The 22,582-nt window shown below is 38.0% G+C and overlaps 3 protein-coding genes across 17 annotated transcripts in view; 2 read left to right on the top strand and 1 right to left on the bottom strand.

Annotated features, from left to right (window-relative positions):
* The window catches only part of CCDC175 (coiled-coil domain containing 175), a 72,250-nt gene extending 71,242 nt beyond the window's left edge, over window positions 1-1,008 (top strand). For 7 of the 8 annotated variants that reach the window (XM_055361934.2, XM_055361933.2, XM_055361931.2 and 4 more), the window contains one exon: window positions 237-1,008. In XM_055361934.2, the coding sequence (XP_055217909.1) occupies window positions 237-313 (77 nt within the window). In that variant the 3' untranslated portion in view covers window positions 314-1,008. The remainder of the gene's footprint in view (window positions 1-236) is intronic. The other variant, XR_008671492.2, reaches the window with a different exon arrangement.
* Window positions 209-21,603, bottom strand: JKAMP (JNK1/MAPK8 associated membrane protein). Of its 5 annotated transcripts, none has more exons than XM_004055241.5 (8): window positions 20,983-21,052; window positions 20,458-20,584; window positions 18,755-18,846; window positions 17,736-17,890; window positions 10,332-10,538; window positions 6,643-6,824; window positions 4,295-4,371; window positions 209-1,699 (listed from the first exon to the last, which is right to left on the bottom strand). In XM_004055241.5, the coding sequence occupies exons 2-8, from the start codon at window positions 20,501-20,503 to the stop codon at window positions 1,481-1,483; spliced, it is 978 nt and encodes a 325-aa protein (XP_004055289.1). In that variant the 5' UTR covers window positions 20,504-20,584; window positions 20,983-21,052; the 3' UTR covers window positions 209-1,480. The 5 variants fall into 5 exon arrangements, with proteins under 5 accessions (XP_004055289.1, XP_004055290.1, XP_004055287.1 ...); XM_004055242.5 differs by having other exon boundaries at window positions 18,755-18,828; XM_004055239.4 differs by lacking the exon at window positions 20,458-20,584 and having other exon boundaries at window positions 20,983-21,603.
* The window catches only part of L3HYPDH (trans-L-3-hydroxyproline dehydratase), a 31,705-nt gene continuing 30,258 nt past the window's right edge, over window positions 21,136-22,582 (top strand). For 3 of the 4 annotated variants that reach the window (XR_010130759.1, XR_010130760.1, XM_063697870.1), the window contains exon 1: window positions 21,262-21,769. Coding sequence is in view for 2 of the 4 variants with exons in the window: in XM_063697870.1 (XP_063553940.1) it covers window positions 21,262-21,769 (508 nt within the window). In the remaining 2 variants the exon portion in view is untranslated. Of the gene's footprint in view, window positions 21,770-22,582 lie in introns of all 4 variants that reach the window. The other variant, XM_004055243.5, reaches the window with a different exon arrangement.

Below are 22,582 nucleotides of genomic sequence, written 5' to 3'. Positions count from 1 at the left end.
TATACTTTTCTGCTAGAACAGGACATATGAAAAAAATGATTGTAAAAATGGCCCCAAGTGGACCAGAAGATATAGTCCTAGTAATCAGACACATGACACCCTCCCTACTCTACCCCGATTATACAATTACCCAATTGAGGATTCTCTGGGCAACTCAGAATTTTAATGAACATTAATAACCCCCCAAACATGTGCAATACAAATAAAATTTTTATATTTATTTTTTATTCCTACAGAAAAGAAGAAACACATTCGTACAAGGGTTCATTTCCCAGTGGTTAAATGTACTGAGAAAAATACATTAACAAAATAACTCAAGGATACAACTACTGTGAATTCAAAAGACAGACAACTACAGGAAAAGTGAGTGCACTTACTTTCATATTTTGCAGCTGTTAATAGAAGTCTTAAACATTTAAAATTTAACTAATTCACACAACCTCCACCAAGTATCAGTAAATAAACTTCTAAACAATAAAAATGGATGAACATGGTCAGGTTTTTAGGTTAAGAGCTAAAAATTTCATTTTGCTTCCATGGTTGCAACCATAAGTCTTAAGGCCTTCAAAGCATAAACATCACAGAACACCTATCACAAACCACAAACCAACCACAGGAAAACCCTTTTTATACTGTGTATCTTCTGTATTTCATTAAATCTAATAAGCCATCAGTTGTAAGATGCATCCTAATTCAGAGATGTCACAAAGTGAAATAATTATCTCTGGATCAATAAAATATGGTATGTATATATACCCGAGATATGAGAGGAAACTATTTACCAGTTTGAATTACTTCCATACTATTGTGCCAAACAACAATTAAGTGTCAAAACATTGAAATTTTATGTAGGTAAGCTTTTTATTATTGTTTTTTTTTACAGGAACAATAATCCAAACAAATCTTGAACCAGTCTATAAACAGAAAACCTGTTATATAAATTATTATCTATTTTTGCAATACATCAAAATACTGTATTGATGAAAATAAATAGATAACAAAAAACAATATACATCATTTCTATGTTTGCTATCAGACCCCACAAGTATGTTTGTCTTTACAATTCATTATAGGTGAAAAACAAACTGAAACACAACAGGTACGTACAATTATGCCACTGTTAAGGACTGCTGATTACACGTGTTAAAGCTTTTCTTAATAAAATGGGAACACATTGCTAGGTACACAGAAACATGATTTTGCCCTAAAGAACAGCTGAACTGTTGAGAGAAGCAAGGGCTTCCTAGCGGCCTTCCAGTGTAGCAGATAATATTACCCTGTGTAACAGAGTATTACAGAGTTTTGCATTTTCCAAGTCTATAAGTCTAACCATAAACAAAACAAAGACAAACCCAAACATTAAGATATACTGACAATCTTGTTCCCATATATGATAGAATAGTTCTCATACACTGTTAAGATTGATTTACTTTTTTATTAGGAGCACTTCTCAGGTTTTTGGCATTTCACATGTCTACACTCAGTGTCCATTGGCTCCTTCTGAGAGTATCCGTGAAGGTTCGGTAAATTTTGCAGTGAACAAGTAAAAAAGGGCTGGTGTAGGCACCAAAGCCAAAAGGGGCAAATCTTGCTCAAGTTTATCCACTCTGGAAATGGAGATTATTCCATAGGCATGAAGTAACCAGTGGCTGAAGAGAACAATAAGTCTTTTCTTTCTGACCAGAAGATCATAGCAGTTCTATATAATTTTGTAAAAGAAAGAAAAGAGAAATACAGATTATCAGGCTAAGTCAGCTGGGTAATTTAATATAACTTAATATAAAATGTATTATTTATAATCTCAGAATCATAAAATGTTTGAGCTAAAAAAGACTTAAGAAATCACTCAGTCTAGCCACTCCACTTTATAGATGAGGAAAGTGAGGCTCCTAAGGTCATATAAGCACTCAGTAGAGGCACCCAGACGAAAGCCACGTCATCATGTCTCTTAAGTCCTAGTCTATGCCATCATTCACTCCTGGAAACACTATAGTTTCTTCTCAAAGATACGAACTAGAAGGGAAACTCCACTTTATGTGCTTGCTTCCTGCCCTGATCCACTGTTGCTATGGATCTACAGGTGGGAAATAGGAGGTACAGAAACCCAACCTCCTTAACCTCTAACATTCCTGGAGCCTGCTGCATGAATAGTAAGGGGGCAGAAATGACACATGAACACTCTGATTTTCTTTTAATCCTTAATACACCTGTATACTATGCAGAAATTAGAAGAATGAAATACAAAATATCTAAATGTGCTAATAAACACATTAAAACGTAATTTGCAACAGGTTAGTTACTAACTTTCTCTTATTAAACAGCTCATCAACTCAACCAGTACTAAGCTGTCTTTTTCCGTTTTAGGTCCCCATTTCTGATTCATACTAACTGAAGTATGTGAACATTTTATATAGGAGATTCACAGGGGCAGAGAAACAAATAAGTTCAAGCTAATTTAACAGTGTATAGCTAATTCTTAACTATGGATAAGCTGTAAAAATTCAAGGCCAGGCGTGGTGGCTCACCCCTGTAATCTCAGCACTGTGGGAGGCCGAGGTGGGTGGATCATGAGGTCAGGAGTTCGAGACCAGCCTGATCAACATGGTGAAACCCCGTCTACTAAAAACACAAAAATTAGCCAGGTGTGGTGGCATGCACCTGTAATCCCAGCTACTCAGGAAGCTGAGGCAGGAGAATCACTTGAACCCGAGAGGTGGAAGTTGCAGTGAGCCAAGACTGCACAACTGCACTCGTGCCTAAGTGACAGAGTGAGACTCCGCAAAAAAAAAAAAAAAACCAAAAACCTCATTTTATTCAAATATCCAAATATCCAACTACTTTCTCCCTCAAATCTTTCCCTAGAGTTGATAAAAGTGCCAAAACTAATTTTCCTATCTTCTTTAATTATATTTCAATGCTGGTTAAAGATGATTACAAAGGAAAAATGAGGATCATCTACAGATGAAAACAACTGAATAATCACTATAAAAATATTGTCTAGTTCCTCCACTATTATCCTACCTAAAAGTCACTATGATTCCTAGATGTTTTCCCCCACTCACTCTCTCACTAAGGTAATAGAAAAAGTGGCATCAGCAGTAACCACTCCAAAATAGTTTACAACTTATTTTCTCTTGGTTGAGTTTTCTCTTACGTTAGGAATTATGAGAAAGCACAGATCAACTGTCATGGGTAGTGTGAGACAGTTCATAGTCCCTAGATTAGCAAGTATAGGATGGAAGAGTACTGAGACACTTTATACTTTTGCTTCCTCTAGAGTTTGGCCTTAGAACAAAGAGTTCTTAAATCAGAGCCATTAACGTATTTAAAAGCAATCATTTAAATGTAATATGTATAACAGTTACTAATATATTAGTAACAATAATAAATATAATTATTTTAGAAAGAAAATGTCAGATTGCATATGAACAAATAATGTACAAGAATGCCCATTTTGATTCAAAGTTTAATGAATACATTTTTCCCTAGATATAGAGTCAAATACACTACTACTTCTCATTTGTTCTTCATGGTTTTAACCAATAGCTTAGTTCCTTAAGAATAGAATATTTGAAAATATAAACGTTATGATATGATGTTCTATTCTACCCAGTGACTATAAATGTGTCAAAAGATACTTTTTTGGCCAAAAATATTCTGAAAATAAAGACATACACAATTTTTTAAAAGGAGTTCTTTATAATAGTGGCCTTCCACTGAAATATTAAAATCTTAGAGGTACAAAATGAATACTGTGAAAAAGTAACAGTATCAGAATAATGTGGCTATTAATGTTAGCTCCAAATCCCCCAAACATTATGGGGTAAAAGTAAACATCCATAATCAGGAAAATAAAATTTGTGATAAAACACAGAAGGATATGGAATGCACAATTACTGATGACTATTAATGTTGCCATTGTAAAATAAAGTTTAAAATTAGTTCTAAATATAAAACATTTTTATGGTTTTTCTCAAAATAGTGTTAATAAGTTTCAACATTTCAATAATTATATGTTTGCTACATGGGAAAATTATGTGAAATGACATTTCTCCTTCATGCTGGATAGTTGGGCCTGAGTACTTCACTATTTTGCTAATTTCCCAGGGAAATATATAGTCCAGTACACAACTTTTCATAAAGTTAACAAGCCAAAAGCTACCAAGTGGCATCAATCAGCCAAAGATTACTAAAACAATTAGTTGTACTATATCATATCATATGGACTATTCTGATATTGAATTGTCAAATTTATCAAAAAAGGTCTTTAACAAAGGAAAAAAAGACTTCCTACCTCTATTTCAGAAGCAGACATGTAAACAGCCAGAGTAACCAAAGATAACACTAATATAATGTATGGGAAGGCGTAATCTGAAAGATAAGCATTGGTATTATGTTGGAAATGAAACAAATTTTCTCAATAAACCATCAAATAAATTCAAATAGTAATTTTCCTTAGAGTCAAATCCTTTCTCAACCAGTTCTGTGAGACTTACAACCTAAGGTTCTGAGGCAGTGGCCAGCAAGCTTTTTCTGGAAAGGGCAAGATAGTAAATAGTTTCAGCCCTGCATTTCTCTGTCTCGATTACCCAGCTCTGCAGTTGTAGTGGGAAAGCAGCCATAGAGAATACATACATGAATGGGCACGGCTGTGTTCCAATAAAAACTTTATGGACAATAAAACATACATTTCATACTCACATCTAGAAATATAAGTCTTTTGATTTTTTAACCATAAAAAATTGTAAAAACTATCCTTGGGCCAGCTTTGAAGAACCTTGCCTTAAGGCATCCAGTGAATGTAAATAATTAACTTCTCTCCTCTGCATTCTAGAATAGTACCAGTTATGTACTAAATTTAGGAGAATTCAAAAAATGGTCAAATAATTTTCTGTGTTTTGTGGTCCAGGTGGGGAACCTCAGTTGAAAAAGGTTATCTATAAGAGTAACTCAGCTTTAATTAATCTTTAGAAAAGGTCATTTAGCAATAAACCTTAAAGGATAAAGAGATCATTCAGTATTCTTAATATCAAAATTCCTGCAATCTCTACTTTAAATACAGTACAGTAATACTTTAAGCAAATTTTTTCCTCTAAAACACCACTTTTCTCTTAAAATGTTTCAAATTTATAACACACTAAAATAAATGGACAAATTGAGAAAAAAACTTTGAATTTTTTTCATACATTATTTGTAAATGACTTCAGTTTATGAAACTACTTATCATTGCAGTAGAACCCATTTGGAACAATTTCAAATGTTAACTCAGGATTCAGTAGCTAGAAAGCTAGAAACTGAATTATCTATACAGGCCTGATTCCAACTTACTAAAGAACTGAATGACTTATTTGACATTTATAACTTTTTATTTCATAGACAGTGATTAGGTCCTCAATCAACTGTTCAAAACAAAACAAAACAAAAACTATACTTATAAGTAGCTAAACAATGTTGCTAATGATACAAATTTAAGACCTTGTAGTAAAAAGCCATATACAGTAAAAAGGAATAAAGAGGAAGTTTCTAACTAAGCCCAAATTAGTGCAAATCAGTGCAAATGTAATCATGTCACTCTTCTGCCTAAATCCTTTTAAGAACAGGTCCCTATTCCCTAGAGCAAGAATGGCAACCTCAAATGACAAAGAGGGTAGCCAGGAAGGTATAAGGGAATGGGCCAAATCTAACAGGGAAATAGAGGAGCTAGAGGGAACTATAGATTTTCAAATCCTGTGCAGGCCAAATGAAACAGTTCATCTGTAAACCAGAATATGGCGGATAACAGAATTTCTGGTTCCCTTGGTCTTACCTTCAAGCCCCACCATCACCTTGAACCAAATTACATTCTCAAACTATATTACCAAATTACATTACCAAGCTCCATATAAAGGATGGTGTCCAACATCCTTGGGATGTTCAATGTCACATATTCAAAAGAACCACACTACCATTTTCTCAGCCACTGGCTTGCCTGCTTTATCTCCTGGTAGTAAGTGAAGTTTTTAACAGTGAATTTGTTTTATTCTTTTGAGTCACAGTTTGGTCTAAATGGTTACTAAAAAAATGAATTAATGGTTACATTAAAATAAAAGATATATTGAGGACTTTTTACTATAAAAGGTTTTCATAAATACACTTAGAAACCTAAGACCCTACTTAATAATAAACAGTATACATTATCGAGACTAATTTTCATAAATTCCTAAATAAAAACCAGTTTTTATTTCTTATTACATACTTAGATTTTTAAAATATTTTAATTTGGTCATGAACTTCAAATGCAAAGAGAGGTGGGCGGATCATGAGGTCAGGAGATCGAGATCAACGTGGCCAACATGGTGAAACCCCGTCTCTACTAAAAAAAAATACAAAAATTAGCTGGGTGTGGTGGCACGTGCCTGTAGTCCCAGCTACTTGGGAGGCTGAGGCAGGAGAATCAACTGAACCCAGGAGGCGGAGGTTGCAGTGAACCGAGATCATGCCACTGTACTCCAGCCTGGTGATAGAGTGAGATTCCATCACAAAAAAAAAAAAAAAAGGATTAAACAAACTATCTTAAGGAAAAAGCTCCAAAATTAAATCTAGAGGAAATATTACTACATACAATAATAAATATATTTCATTGACTTTACCCATCAAACTTACATAAAAGGCCTCCACCAACTGCCTGAAGCACGGTTAAAATTGGGAAGAAGTAAAGTGCAGCATAAATACTTTTAAATCGATCAGATTTCCCTAACCCACATGCAATCTTCTTCACCAGAAGAGGTCGGAGCAGCATCATTAATACCAAGCAGAATGCATAATAGATAAATACAATGGTATATCTGTAAAATAAAATAGAGAATTTGTAACATCAAAAATGTTTTAAAAACGTTTTTAATCTTGATCATTTTTAAATGAAAGAGCCTAAAAAAGGTTTAAAAAGCATATTTACTCTATCCATTGGATATTCAGATTGGCGGAAAGCTGGCCAAACAGGCTGTCATACACGGCTAGCAAGGGTACAATGGTTGCTTTCTTAGGCAGTCTGGAAATATGTACCAAAAATCCTAAAACTGTTTATCCTTTTTCATTCAGCAATTTTACCTGTAGAAATTTATGCAAGGGAAACAACCAGGGATACATAAAAAAACCTACTGTACAAGGATTTTTATTGAATCACTTATAATAAAGTCCAGAAGAAAATAAATATTCAAATGTAAGAAACTGGTTATATTTTATAGTATATTCACGCTGCAATATTATGCAGACATATAAATCTAGTTATGAAATAAATGTTAACAAAATTAACTGTGCCTAATACATTAAGTGCCAAAAACTTACAAGATAGCATGTCATAGTATAGCCTTAATATTCCTTAAAATGCATACACATGCAGAAATAAAACTGGAAAGATAAAATTTCTAGCAGAATCATCTCAAGGAATAGAATTACAGATTATTTTATTCTGTGTGTGCTTTTATTCTGTTTTTGAATGTCCCATTTTTAATGTAATTTTTATAATCAGAAAAAAAAAGCTGTAGAAAGAGCTATGTGTCACCAGATTTCTGGCACTTTATTTTGAATAATGGGACTTTTATCCACATAGTTCTACCTTAATTTTCCTGAGTATTTTCAAATCATTTTTACTATCTTGCTACTCGAACCCTCTCCCTATACAGGGGAGTGTCCTAGGAAGTCAGCAGTCATTTCAGATCACGGACCACGTGCTTCCTCCCCACACAGCATCATGATACCATAATCCTGTGTTCCTATGATGCTTTTAGGTTCAGTCCTGTACAGTAATGCATTAGTACATGTTTGATCTCTTGGGTGATAATTTTCTTGTCTTGTTATACCACCCCCAAACAACATCAAAAGAAAACAAAATCTATCCATTCCTGCAACTTGTAGTTCCTTAAGAGCTCTAAAAAAGATGATTTTAATCAAGAGGAAACCATTATGTGTTACCTCTTCTAATGAATTAGTTTCCTAGTCTTGTTTGCTACCTCTTATCAACAGCAAAAGAAAAAAAATCTGTCCATTCCCACAACTTGTAATTCCTTAAGAGCTCCAAAAAGATTCACTGTAATCAGGAGGAAACCATCCTGTGTTTCTCCAAATGAACTAGGAAACTAGTTTCTGGAAGTGATTACGTTTCCCACTCCTGCCTTCCACCAGAACACCTCATCCCATTCCACTCTTCCCCTCTTTCAATCCATGCTGCCTACATGTGGGGATAGTTTAAATTTGACAAACTAAAGCTAATTACTGCTATAACAGTAATAACTGCTCATTTTCCATAACTCATTCTTAAAGTTTTAGTAATGTAAAAGTTTTTTTTTTGCAGTAAGTTATAATGATAGAAGCTTACATGTTTTTTCATGCCTCATCTAATCTGTTTCCCCTTAAAACTATAATTATCAGTAAAGTCCTGTGGTATTTTTCAATTTGTAAGAAACTAGGCTATATATACATTGGGAAAAACAGTCTTCATTTGTCAATGCACTAGTGTTCCAAAGGTTTCTGGTAATTGTGTGCTATTGCTTTTTGCTGACTTGCAAAAAAAAAAAAAAAAAAATTACTATAACTTGTGGTAGCCCTACAACCTTCGGAAGTGCTTAGCCCAGTCTGACCATCCATTTATATTTAGAATGCTTAGGTAAATAAACAATATGCCTAAACCCAATGCTGTAAGATACTATATAATATCTCATAATTTTAAAAATCACTGTTTTGTATAATTAATAAAACAAGGCAGGCAAGCTGTTCTACAATGACTGTTGGTAAGGGTGCTGAGGAAGAAAAACAAACAATCTTGATTCAGGGATAGTGAATAGACAAAAAATGTCCTAATCAATGAAGCTGTGTGATGATTCTGATTGACAGAGAGTGCTGCCACAAGATTCTTAGGCTACACTCAATTCAGCAGAAAAAGTGCTATAATAAATTAGAAGTGACTATTACAGGTGCAGATGAGGGTTGGTAGTACCTGTTTGCCATTTCTCTTCTAATCTTATATTTTCTGACCCTCCTACTGTAATAGGCTTTATAAATATTATAATAAATAACATAAATGAGACTATCGGTAAATAAGTCTGATTTTGTTTTAAATAAGATTACATTATATCTTATTTAAATATAATATTCAATTCATTTATTAAGTTTTCCAAATAGGACCACGTTAAGTTATGCAAGGCCTCAGGAGAGTTATATGACAAGAGGGTAATTAATGCTTAGAGTTAAGCTCTACGAATCAATGAATCAACAAAAAGGACATTATCAGTCTTTTATATAGTATTTTATATATAAATTATAGCAATATATATATATCTATAAAATAATTTGCCATACCTAAGAACTGGCAGGGAGAGGCCGGGCACAGTGGCTCACGCCTGTAATCCCATCACTTTGGGAGGCCAAGGTGGGTAGATCACTTAAGGCCAGGAGTTCAAGACCAGCCTGGCCAACATGGCAAAACCCCATCTCTCTACTAAAAATACAAAAATTAGCCAGGAATAGTGGCACATGCCTGTAATCCCAGCTACTTGGGAGGCTGAGGCACAAGAATCACTTGAACCCAGAAGGCAGAGGTTGCAGTGAGCCGAGATCTCGTGCCACTGCACTCCAGCCTGGGTGACAGAATGAGACTCTGTCTCAAAAACAAACAAAAAACTGGCAGGTAGAAAAGAAGATTTTCATTTTTTCTAAGATATCTGGTTGTTTTGTACCTATTTGCATTTCTATGTTTTTGATGTTTTATTATTAAGAACTTGCTCAAAAAGGACTAATTTCCCTGAGCATATTATGTACTGAAAGCCTGCTACAATTATGAGAATATAAATACCAGACTTCTATTTTCCCTTTCCCCCAAAAAATATCAAAATGAATTTGATTCATTTTCTAGTTCTAGAATTTACAAAAATTCATAAAAATTCTGAAACTGGAATAGTCTGGCATAATTGCATACAGAATTTTATGAATTTAATATTTTGAAAACAAAACATTCTAACAGAAATTACACTTATTTGGGGAGAAAAAAAGAAAAAACACTAATCCAAACACTGTAATAATGCCATTTACTATAAAGTGCCTCCTATATGTAAGTTATATGGTATCTAGAATGTGTGGATTAATTTAATCCTCACGACACCTTATAAGGATCATTATTCCTATTTTATCAAAGAGAAAACTGAGGTTACAAGAGGCTGTTTACATGTTCAAGGTAATAAAGCCGCTGGCAGACCCAGAACTCAAACCCACACCTTTTTTGTCTCCAAACACCATAAAATCTATAATAATCCTCAGAGATTAAAAAAAAAAAATGATCTTAAGTCGAAATAAACACTTACAGTGGGTAGACGGCTTCATGAGTACAGTGCACTGTGGTAACGTAATCTGGACTTGGGTTGTAAAGCATCGTGTACCAGTCAGAAAGCATCAATACTCGACATGAACGAATATAAAGAACACCAACTGGATCACTCACAAGTAAAGTGATAATAGCTGCCATGCTGCATTCAAATAATGCAGTGATGTGTTGGAAAAGTGCGCTGGAACTAGAGAAGGAAAAGAGGCATGATTACTAGAAAAATTGCAATATTTAAATGGCTTTAATAAAACATGTACATGTGTCAAGATACAGATTTCTAAATCTATAAGAAAAGTCAAACAAAAACTACTCAAGAGTATAACCCTTTTTTCTCAAAAGGGATAAATAACACTGTAGCAGTATTATCTAAATGTGTAACAGAAAAGCAGAAATTATATCTACCCTGCATCTTTAGTATCTTGCCAAATTGTTGCTAAAAATTTCTTAGTTATCTGTGTATCATTTTAATCTTAATATGCACATAAAAGATGGTATGTAACATGTGTTTGTTATAAAGTATAGTAATTATAATATTATAAGCTCATCTCCTACCCAATAACTAGAACACTGTCACAATCTGTAACTACTTCTTTGTTCCTCCCCATCCATACCTCTGTCTCTCCCTTAGAGGCAACCATGTACCAAACTGCTTTTATCACTTTTTTCCAGAAAGTTTTTATCCCAATTGTATTTATGCTTCACAACTATTCTGGTTAGTTTTGCTTATTTTTGAATGATATCACACTAATGGAAGTCTTCTGAGATTTTTTTTCTACTCAAAATTACATTTCCAAGTTTCATCCATGTTATTGCTTATAGCTGAGGTTCAGTCGTTTTCGCTATTATGTTAGGATTCCACTGCGTGACAATACTGTGATTTGTTTATCCATTCTGTGGTTAGTTAAATGTGTTGCAAATGTGTACCTCTGTTTGTGGGCTCAATTTTCACTTTCTTTGTGAAGCCTTTTTATAAACATACACCAGCCTTTTTTTTTTCTACTTAGCAGTTTAAATGTTTTAAAAAGTCCTTCCACACCGAGATGTGTGTGTATCACACACACACACACAAACACACAAATTTTCTTCTACAAATTTTAAGGTTTTGCTTTTCACATTGATCTTTAATTCACCTAGAAGAGATTTCTGTGCCTAACGTAAGGTAGGATCTAACTTCACATTTTCCCATTTGAATTGCCAATTGTCCCAGCAGCAGCATTTTACTGAACAGGTACTCCTTCCCACCCCTACCTTCCCAACTAATTTGCCATGGCACTTCTTTCATATAAAGTTTCATATATAATTGTCTGTGTTTTGGGTCTCTATTCTGTTTCTTGAGTCCATTTATCTATTCCTGAGCCAGAAGAATAATATGATCATAATCCTTGATGTCACATACATTTTTTCTACTTCTTTGGTGGTCTTGGCTATTCCTGGCCCTTTGCTCTTCCATATAAATTTTAAAATTGGCTTGTCAAGTGCTCAGATAAATCCTATGTAACTTAACGGTCTGAGCTATGTCACAGTACTTGTACTGTACATGGAATATAGGAAATAGTTTCATATATTTATCTTATAGTCAACCTTTTTATTAAACTGTCTTGTTATTTCTAATATCTAGTCTATAGGTGATTTTGAGTTTTCTACTTGAACACTGTTTCCATTATGTATCATTGCATAGCAAACTACCTCAATACTTAGTGGCTTGAAACAAGAACCACTGATCATTTCTCACTATTTTGTGATGTGACTGGGCTCAACTGGGCAGTTCTTTCTGCTCCACATGGTGTCAATTTGGGAAGCACTGGTCTAGAGGCTTGACCATGCTGCAGCATTTAAAAGGACTAACTCACATGGCTGCAGTAAGTGCTGGCTGTTAGCTGGAAGCGCAACCAAGGCTGTTAACAGGTGTGCCTTGGTTCTCTTCCATATGGCTTCTCTTTTGTTTTCAGTATTCTGCAGTTTAATTATGATGCATGTAGGTGTGAATTTCTATTTATTCTGCTTGGGATGTGTTTTGCTTCTGGGATCTGTGAATCGGTTTCTCATTATTTTTGTAAAACCTGAAGCCAGTTATCTCTTAAAATACCAGCTCTCCTTGGCTGGGCGTGGTGGCTCACGCCTGTAATCCCAGCACTTTGGGAGGCCAGGGTGGGTGGATCACGAGGTCAGGAAATCAAGACCATCCTGGCTAACACAGTGAAACCCCGTCTCTACTAAAGATACAAAAAATTGGCCGGGCGTGGTGGCAGGCGCCTGTAGTCCCAGCTACTCGGGAGGCTGAGGCAGGAGAATGGCATGAACCTGGGAGGCGAAGCTTGCAGTGAGCCGAGGTCGCACCACCGCACTCCAGCCTGGGCAACAGAGCAAGACTCGTCTCAAAAAAAAAAAAAAAAAAAAAAAAAAAAAAATAGCAGCTCTCCTTCATAGTCTCTATTTTTCCAGAGACCCTAATTAGATACTTTGGGCAAAGACTTAACAAAACATTTATGCTGTGCATGAGAATCTGGGCTTCAGGTAACTCTCTAGCTCTTTTCCTCTGGAAGCCTGATAAGGATAGAATGTCAACTACATTGCTAGGCAACACTGCTTATGATACAAATGATCCTTGCCTGGTAAATTATATCTCGACTGGGGAGAACCATAAATGAACTATAAATGCCTGATGGGGATACCATGGTTTGGCTTTCTTGAGTTCAGTGACTCTTATAATTGGCATGTCACTTGCAGGACCCCAGAAGTTCATGGAATTGTTATAAGAGAGACTGGCTTCTGTGAGGTGTAAGACTTTAAGCCTGGACCACTCCCACACCTACCCAACATGGATCTCACCTTCTTGCACCTGATTTTCCATCTCCTTCTTTCTCAGTGCAATATTCCATTATTTATATGCATTTTTTTCTAGTTCACCAATTCTATCTTCAACTATTTAATCTGCTGACTACCTTTTTTTTTATTTTGGCAAGTATAAACTTTCATTTCTAAAAGTTTCCTTTTCTTCCCCATCACATGTATTTATTCCTAATAATCTTATTGTTATGGACAGCTTGTGACTACATCCTTACTTTCTTTATAGGTAGCAGTTACATATCCTGTAGGTGAAAGTCCATTATCTGTGTCCTCTCAGAGCATAAATATATTGTTTGTTGCATGTACCAATAAGTCCTAGTGCTATTTTATTTAGTAACCACAGACTATGAGGCCATTACTAGATCTTAATGAGCAAGAGTCTCATAGGGTTAAATTGAGAATGGGGAAGCTTTCCAGCAAAGAGGCTCTGCTACTTTTGTCAGCAGCCATGGCCACTACTACCTTAGGCTTCAGGCCCTTGAGGGTCTAGTCTTAGCAGAGGCTACCCAAGATTCAGTATCCAGATAACACTGCTGCTACCAGCAATTGACCTCAGACAACCCTCTCATCCCAACTGCCTGCCTTGTCACTCTGGCCTAACTCAGGGTGGGCTGGTTTGTGTTTTGAAAGAGAAGAGTTCCTGGAGATCTCTCCATCTCCAGCTGGGACCAGCAATGTCTCACATAGTTTATCTTTCCCAGACTTTAGTTATTTCATGCAGGTGGGTCACTTGGAGCTCCTAATTAACTCACATTGTTGGAAACAGAACTCCTGTGCCATTTTACAAAGATGAAAACACTGAAAACATAAATAAACACACATTCACATTACATAATTTGACATTTTGCTTCCTTATAGAATTAATATTTTCAGAGGCAAAATCCCAACTTCATTATTTCTTGCCATTACTTTGATAACCTTCTTAACTGGTCTTCTTGTCATGTTCTCTTTCAACCTATCTACAGCCAGACACATAATCTTTACAAAATGAAATACAATTTTAAAACTCCTCTCATTAAACTAATTTTGAGTCTTTTTGTCTTTCTGGAAAAATACCCCTCACCAGCATCGTCTTCTATATTTCCTGGCCATGCTAAATGACTTTAAGTTCACTTGTGCCTCCACACATCTAGGCATGCATCACCCTCCACCTCAAACACATTTTACCTATCTGCCAAACCATGCATCCTTCCAGATCAGCTCAGGGGTTATCCCCAGTTTTTATGAACATTTGTTAAGACACCTCCAGCCCCAATCTATCTGGACGGTAAGTGCAAAATTTCAGGAAACTGTAAGAGATGGCCCCTGTGGTCCTTGTTACCAATTTCCTAGGCAAAGCACAGTTGTACAACTCCCTCTTTTTAAACCCACCTCCTTTCCTGTCTGAGCATTAGTCACTCCTTGCCTTCCCTCAAACCACCCTCTAGTCTCTGCTTCAAGTCTCTCCCTCAAAACATAGCTGACGTCTGAATTCAAACGCATTTGGTGAAGACATACCTATGCCTGTTAGCTCTTCTTTACTGTGGGCTGAGAACTTCCCACCAATTGACTGGACAATTATTCTATTTCAGCTTTGTCATATCTCCTTTCTCACCCCATCTCTCATCATTCTATTAATATAACAGAAATTAAAAACTGGATGAAAGCTGCTATTTTTAAAGTATTTTTATAAATTATTCTAAAAAATTATAAATGCTTTCCCAATGTAAATAACCACCCCGGATTTATTAGGTAGGCCCCAGAAAACTGCTGATTCTATTTCTATCTGACCATCCTTTCCATTTCCATTCCAACTACCATAGTCTATTTCTTTGACAACAGTCTTCTATTAAATATCTCACCTCTAATCTACCTACCCTCCACAGAAATTTTCTTCCTAAAATATACATCAAATGATGCCACTTCCATACACCAGACCTTCACCAATAAATGATTCACTCAAATACCGAGTGATTTTTTTGGATGCTCATTCCCTCCAAATCTCATGTTGAAATGTAATCCTCAGTGAGGTGGGGCCTAGTGGGAAGTATTTGGGTCATGGGAGTGGAAGCCTCATGAATGACTTGGAGCTGTGCTCACAGTAATGAGTGAGTTCTCACTCTGTGAGTTCATGTGAGATTTGGTTGTTTAAAAGATCCTGGTGGCTGGGCATGGTGGCTCACATCTATAATCCCAGCACTTTGGGAGGCTGAGGCAGGAGGACTGCTTGCGCCCAGGAGATCGAGACCAGCCTGGGCAACATAGAGAGACCCTGTCTCTACAAAATATAAAAAATTAGCAGGGTATGGTGGTACACGCCTGTAGTCCCAGCTACTTGGAAGGCTGCGATGGGAAGATCACTTGAGCCTAGGAAGTCAAGGTTGCAGTAACCAGTGATCACACCACTGCAATACAGCCTAGGTGACAAACCAGGACATTGTCTCGAAAAATAAAAACGAAAAGATAAATTAAAAAATTAATAAAACATAAAAAAAAATGAAAGAAGTACCTCCTCCCCCTCTCACCATGTGGTTCCCCTTTGCCTCCTGCCTCCTCTCACACTGGTTCCCCTTTGCCTTCTGCCATGATTGTAAGCTTCCTCAAGCCATCACCAGAAGCAGATGCCAGTACTATGCTTCATGTACAGCCTGCAAAACCATGGGCCAATTAAACCTCTTTTCTTTATAAATTACCCAGTCTCAGGTATTCCTTTATAGTAATGGAAATGGACTAACAGAAAACTGAAACTGAAGGGTAGGGCAGTGCTATAAAGATACCCAGCTTTGGAGCTGGGTACCAGGCAGAGGCTGAAAGTGTTTGGAGGTCTCAGAAGAAGACAGGAAGGTGAGGGAAAGCGTGGAACATCTTAGAGCCTTAAGTGGTTGTGACCAAAATGCTGACAGAAATGTAGACAGTGAAGGCCAGGCTGATGAGGTCTCACATGGAAATAAGGAAGTTATCAGGAACTGTAGTAAAGGTCATCCATATTATGCCCTAGCAAAGAACTTTGCTGCATTGTGTCCATGTCCTAGGCATCTGTGGAAGTTGGAACTTAAAAGTGATGACTTAGGGTATCTAGTGGAAGAAATCATTAAGCAACAAAACATTCAAGATGTGCTGTGGCTGCTTCTAACAGCCTATGATCAGATAGATGTGGGAGCAAAGGAATGACTTAAAAATTGGGACTTATACTTAAAAAGGAAAGCGGACTCTAAAAGTTTGGAAAATTTGCAGCCTGGCCATGTGGTAGAGAAGAAAGGAGCATTTTCAGGAGAGGAATTCAACCAGGCTGTACAGCAACTTGCTAGAGAGGTTAGCATGGCTAAAAGAGAGCCAAGTGCTAATAGCCAAGACAATGAGAAAAAGGCTTGAAGGCATTTCAGAAGTCTTTCAGACTGCCTGTCCGACCACAGGCCCAGAGGCCTAGAAGGAAAGAATAGAAAGTAGGCTGTCTTCCTTATTTTTCTCTTTTAATTGAGCACTCTTTGTTTTGTTGTTGTTGTTTTGTTTTTAGTACTCAACTTTCTGAGTGACTTTTAAACTGAAATCAGAAGGAAAAGAAGGTAGCTAGGTAACAAGCTGCAGTCAGATGAAGAGAGTATTTCAGACAGCAGAAAGAGTTTGGAGGAAGGGAAAGAACCTAAAGTAGGAAAGATCCTGAGAAGTTGGAGGAACTAAAAGAAAATCAGTAAGGCAGAATTTGACTTCCCATTCCCAGCAGATTAAAGTTCACATGCTTATCAAGAACCTTCACATTCTGGCCTCAACCTATCTTTCCTACTCCCCTTTATATTACTTTTCTTCATTTGCAACCCACTCTTGACTACCCCAGATTACTTCCATTCCTGCCTACCACAGATCACATATTTCATACCTCTATGCCATTATTCATGCTGTTTCTTCTGCCTAAAATGTTCGTTTTTTGAAATCTTTCAGATCCCATGAGGCATAATTTATCTCTCTATTCTTTGTAACTCCAGAGTACTTTGTTTATAACTCTTCCACTACATTTCTAAGACTGATTTATAATTATGTACACACTTGTTTTCTCCACAAGATTATGACTATAAGCCATGTCAGTTATTTTTATATCTCCTTCCCTGATCTTCCAAACATAAAATGCAGTGCTTAGTAAATGTGTGCTGATTTAATATGTTAATATGAGTTTTTGTATTAGGTTACAGCTATATCATTTTTAACTACATCATACTAGATTATTAGTATTAAATTAAATTACAAAGAATGTGTTCCATAACAATAAATAGCTTGTAATCATAACCAATTTTGTGTAGAAAACCAATAAGGATTATAGTTGAGAAGTAAAAGTATTCCTTCAAGATCACTGAGAGTAAAACAGATTAAGGACAGTTCCCTTAAAAATTACTAAGTCATGCCCTATTGTTAAGTTTTCTTGTCACAGTTAAGAATAATCTGAAGATAAAGAAAAATATGTTTACCACTTTTAAAACAGAAGAAGCATAATTACTTAATAAGGTCTTCTGAGTGATAATTATTCCAACATTAGTCCAGCCAGATATGTTCATAGAAATGTGCTAACCTCTTTTTCCCGGAGTACCATTCAATGAAGAACCAATGTAAAACCAGAGGAAGCATTGCCATAAATCCAAGATAGAGCCAATCATAAAGTTCAGGAGATTCTGTGCAAGGCTGACAATATTTCTGTGCATTCGTTCTCTGTCCTCTTGGGCATACCTATAATATATAAAACCAATATTTTGTGTACAGATATTATTTTACAACACTAACACCCCCCCAAATCATTCTATAAGACATCCCATTTCAGTTTAAATATTTAAGTTTACATGTGCAGCTTTTAGAAATAAAAAAGAGGGCATAAGTAAAATAAAATCTATATTGTATGTGCTATATCTGTACAATGCTCTTAGAAGATTCCTTTTACTAAGTTACTAAAATAGTTGACTAACATTCAATGAAAAACCTAGTTATTAACATTATGTAAGAATAACTGCAGATAAGTGTTCTGGATTCATGATGTTCAACTTACTGTACAAGACACGGTACCAAATCATAAATTAGAAATTATTATAAAATTATTAAATGTTTTAAAAAATAATATAGACATCAAAATGCCAACATAAACAATGACTATATTAATGCCTCCATATTCTTTTATATTTCCTTATTTTATTTTTTTTTTGAGACGGAGTCTCCCTCTGTTGCCCACGCTGGAATGCAGTGGTGCAATCTTGGCTCACTGCAACCTCCACCTCCTAGGTTCAAGCAATTCTCCTGTCTCAGCCTCCCGAGTAGCTGGGACTACAGGCGCACACGACTATGCCCAGCTAATTTTTTTCTATTTTTAGCAGAGATGGGGTTTCACCATATTGGTCAGGCTGTTCTCGAACTCCTGACCTCAAGTGATCTACCCACCTAGGCTTCCCAAAGTGCTGGGATTACAGGCATGAGCCACTGCGCCTGGTCCTCCATATTCTTTTATAAATTAATAAGTATAATAACAAAAAATGTTGTATGTGAAAATATTTCAAAAGCAAATAGATTTTACAAAATGAAATAAGATACAAACATAAGACTTACCCCACATTCTCCATATATTTCAGTTGATCCATTTTTAAATAATAGGGTCTTCCCACAATAAAGTCCAAGGCATGCTGGTTGAATATCGACAGCTTTTTAAAAACAAATGCCAGTATAGTAACATCTTTTGTGATTATAAAAAAAAATTGCAATAATAGCTGAAGCATTTGGCAAAAATAACAGTTTCAAATTTTTGAATAATATGTATTAGACAAAAGTCTTGAAGCATTTTTAAATTTACATTTCTCCTTTTACACTGTGACACTGCAGACAGTTATCCTGGAACCTTGCTGTTAATACCGTGACTTATGATTAAGGTCCTCAACCAGCAGAGCAGGATCTATCCCCAGGACTCAAAGCCTAACCCGGTATGATTAGAGGATACTTCTGAGTTTAACTGATTATAAAGTTCAAATATACATATATTTTTAAATTAGAGCACCAGTAGAGGGTCACCACCTTGTATTTTGCCCAGTCAGGACATTAAGCACCCACATGTAGACACACAATTATCATTATCACCTATGTTCATAACAGAACACATTTTCACATGGGAAAAGCAGAGAGAACATAATTTCATAACAGAAGTATGCAAATTACCTTTATAAAAAGTTTCCTACATTGTCCTAGCTTTTATCATTTTTGTGGAGGATAAGTGAAAATTTCATCAAGGCTGTCACTGGGCCAATATTTTAGAAACCACTGCATTAAAATTAAGCCCCTGATCTAAAGGCTTAGGGGAAAAGCAGCTATTCCTTACTTAAAAAAACCCCAACAACTAAGAACCTAATACGTTGTCTTTGACCTTATTCACAAGAAATTATGGAAGTTTTCTTCATCAGTGACATCTGATTCCCTTCATTCATTCATTGATTAAAACAAACAAACAGCCTCGGTTAGGTGGCTCACGCCTGTAATCCCAGCACTTTGGGAGGCCGAGGTGGGCAGATCATGAGGTCAGGAGTTCCAGACCAGCCTGGCCAAAATGGTGAAACCCCGTCTCTACTAAAAATACAAAAATTAGCCTGGTGTGGTGGCGCGCGCCTGTAGTCCCAGCTACTGGGGAGGCTGAGACAGGAGAATCGCTTGAACCCAGGAGGCGGAGGTTGCAGTGAGCCGAGATCGCGCCACTGCACTCCAGCCTGGGCTACAGAAGGAGACTCCGTCTCAAAACAAACTGCGGTCTACATGTGAATTAATCTGAAAAATTATGCATCTTTTGACTATTCTTGAACAATCATTTCCCAAATTATTCACGAATTCACAATCTAGACTGCCTGGTCTACAGTGCCTTCTCTCCTTTCACATTCAAGCAGACTTTTTACTTCCTTCTCCTTATGCTGCTGAGAGCAAAAGAGAAGCAGCATTGAATAATATTCCTCCAGTTTAATATTTTCGCTTTTAACAAATTTCGAACTTAGCTTTTTAAACCCACTGGCCTCTTTAATGGGCGCTTATTTTTTTGTAACCAATTGTAATCACAGTGTTCTAAATTAATACATGAAAATGAATATTTCAGGTTTTTCAAGAATGCAGAAAGAATTGGAAACTTCTGTATGGGCTTTACATACAGTAAAGCTTAATCTACATACAGTAGATGCTTAATAAATACACGTGAATATCAATAATCTAAAGTTTCTCAAAATCCAAGGCCTGAAAACCAGTATGATAAACTGAACTGAAATAAACAGCCTATCACTTACTAAGCAAAACCCAGGCTCCAAGCGACTGTTGAATTTCTCCTTTCATTTCCTTTAGCGAACGATGGCTAAAGTTTTAAGATTCCATTTTTTTGCAGCGGTCCTGCCCTTTGTGACGGGCGCTATAAATCTACGTTTGAGGTTGAAGCAGTAGACAAATTATGCAGCAACTTGCTTCTGCTTTACTGTTTTTTCTGCACTATCACCCGCGTTTTCAATTCCGAAGTCAACCCTCAAGCAAGTGTTCCCTCGACATTAAACTAAGGGACTGAAGAGACATTTCGGACCAAACAACAAAGACCTGGCCTTTCGCCGCAGACAGCGCGCCTCCCCTAGTAGCCCGTTGGGGACAGAGACCACCCCAACCCGGCAGGAGTGCGGAGCCCGGCCCGAGGGCGGGCGGGGTCAAGGGGCGAGCCTGCGCCGCCAACCGAAGGCCGCCTACAAAGAGCCGAGCCCGAGGCCAGCCGTGTAGGAAAGTAGCCGGGACTACCAGAAACGCTTCCCGGGATCTTGGCGACCACTCACCCATGGGCCGCCTGAAGGTTTTTTTCGAGAAGCACTAGATCAGCGGATCTGGCAGCCGCACCGAACATCCGGGCCACAGCGAGCTCGGCGGCTCCGCCTCCCGGTAACCCGGGCGACCGCTTCGAAGTTCCTCCGTCGCTTCCGGGTTTAGGCTCCGAGACCCCGCCCCCCCGGACGTGGCTGGTTAGCGTCCCGCCCTCCTCCCGCGGAGTCAGTGGGTAGGGGTCGGGCTTGAAGCCATAGCTGTGGGGACGGTACTCGTCTCCCGCGACGCAGACCATGGAGAGCGCGCTGGCGGTGCCCCGGCTGCCCCCGCATGATCCAGGGACGCCGGTGCTGTCGGTGGTGGACATGCACACGGGCGGCGAGCCCTTGCGTATCGTGCTGGCGGGGTGTCCGGAGGTGTCTGGGCCCACCCTGCTGGCCAAGCGGCGCTACATGCGCCAGCACCTTGACCACGTGCGGCGACGGCTCCTGTTCGAGCCCCGAGGGCACCGGGACATGTACGGGGCGGTCCTAGTCCCGAGCGAGCTGCCGGACGCGCATCTGGGCGTCCTGTTCCTGCACAACGAGGGCTACAGCTCCATGTGCGGCCACGCAGTGCTGGCGCTGGGCCGCTTCGCTTTGGACTTCGGGCTTGTGCCGGCGCCCCCTGCGGGCACCCGCGAGGCCCGCGTCAACATCCACTGCCCCTGCGGGCTGGTGACCGCCTTCGTGGCATGCGAGGACGGCCGCAGCCACGGACCGGTGCGCTTCCACAGCGTCCCGGCCTTCGTGCTGGCCACAGGTAATGGGCGGGACCTTTACAGCCCAGGGCAGAGCTGCAACCGGGACGCGACTAACTACATTAACGGTTTTTCTGGGCTGGAACTCTGGCAACTAACCTACTCCGCGTGCCCTTGCAATTAATAGAAGGGTAAATCACTGCCAACGTGTGTCAGCAGCCTTGCGTATTTGCTTGGTGCGTGTAATTTCGATTTTCCCTGACTCCCATCCGCCTGTGGTTTTGGGAGACCCTTGAGGAGCGAGGAATTGCGTGTTACCCTGACTCAGCGCCTCCCTCTGCGCTGGTGAGGCATTCCTAGAGATTTCACCGGTGGATAAAGCAAGGTACGGTGGGGTCAAGGAAAGAGCGAAGAACAGCCAATGTACCAGGGTTCCAGGCTGGCTCAGAATATGCTTGGTAGACACAGAATCACACTTAATAAGTTACTAAACCTGGTCTCCTTTCCTCACCTCCCCCACTTCTTTGAAGAATTAAATGAGAATGAATGAACAAAGCAGTTTATAAATCATTAAGATACAAATGTTGCTTTTCTTTAAGAACAGGAACACACATTGCCTGGTTTCAAATCCTGGTAACCCCCTAAAGCTGTGCAACCTTAGGCAAATTACTTAATCTCTCTGTGCCTGTGTTTCTTCTTTTCCCTCATAGAGTTTTTTTGTTAGGATTAAATGAGAGTATGCAAGATACTGTATTCCTGGAGACAGATTGCAAGGTTTATATGATCGCTAAAGTTCCCTAGGCCTATTGAGCCATTTTTGCTGGATTCTCTAGTACAGATCCTTGTACAGCTTATCATGTAAAGCAGGGCATCTC

The sequence above is a fragment of the Gorilla gorilla genome, chromosome 15 (genome assembly GCF_029281585.2).
Source record: "Gorilla gorilla gorilla isolate KB3781 chromosome 15, NHGRI_mGorGor1-v2.1_pri, whole genome shotgun sequence".
Lineage (NCBI taxonomy): Eukaryota > Metazoa > Chordata > Mammalia > Primates > Hominidae > Gorilla > Gorilla gorilla.
This window is presented reverse-complemented; position numbering and strand designations above follow the sequence as displayed.

What these genes read in the sequence shown, in the direction of transcription:
- JKAMP (XM_004055241.5), bottom strand. Translation starts at nt 20,503, where the DNA reads ATGAAAGGAGAAATTCAACAGTCGCTTGGAGCCTGGGTTTTGCTTA. An exon ending in AAATATATGGAGAATGTGGG is followed by an intron (nt 17,891 to 18,754) that starts GTAAGTCTTATG and finishes TATATATTATAG; the next exon opens with GTATGCCCAAGAGGACAGAG. An exon ending in CATGAAGCCGTCTACCCACT is followed by an intron (nt 6,825 to 10,331) that starts GTAAGTGTTTAT and finishes TTTATTTTACAG; the next exon opens with ATATACCATTGTATTTATCT.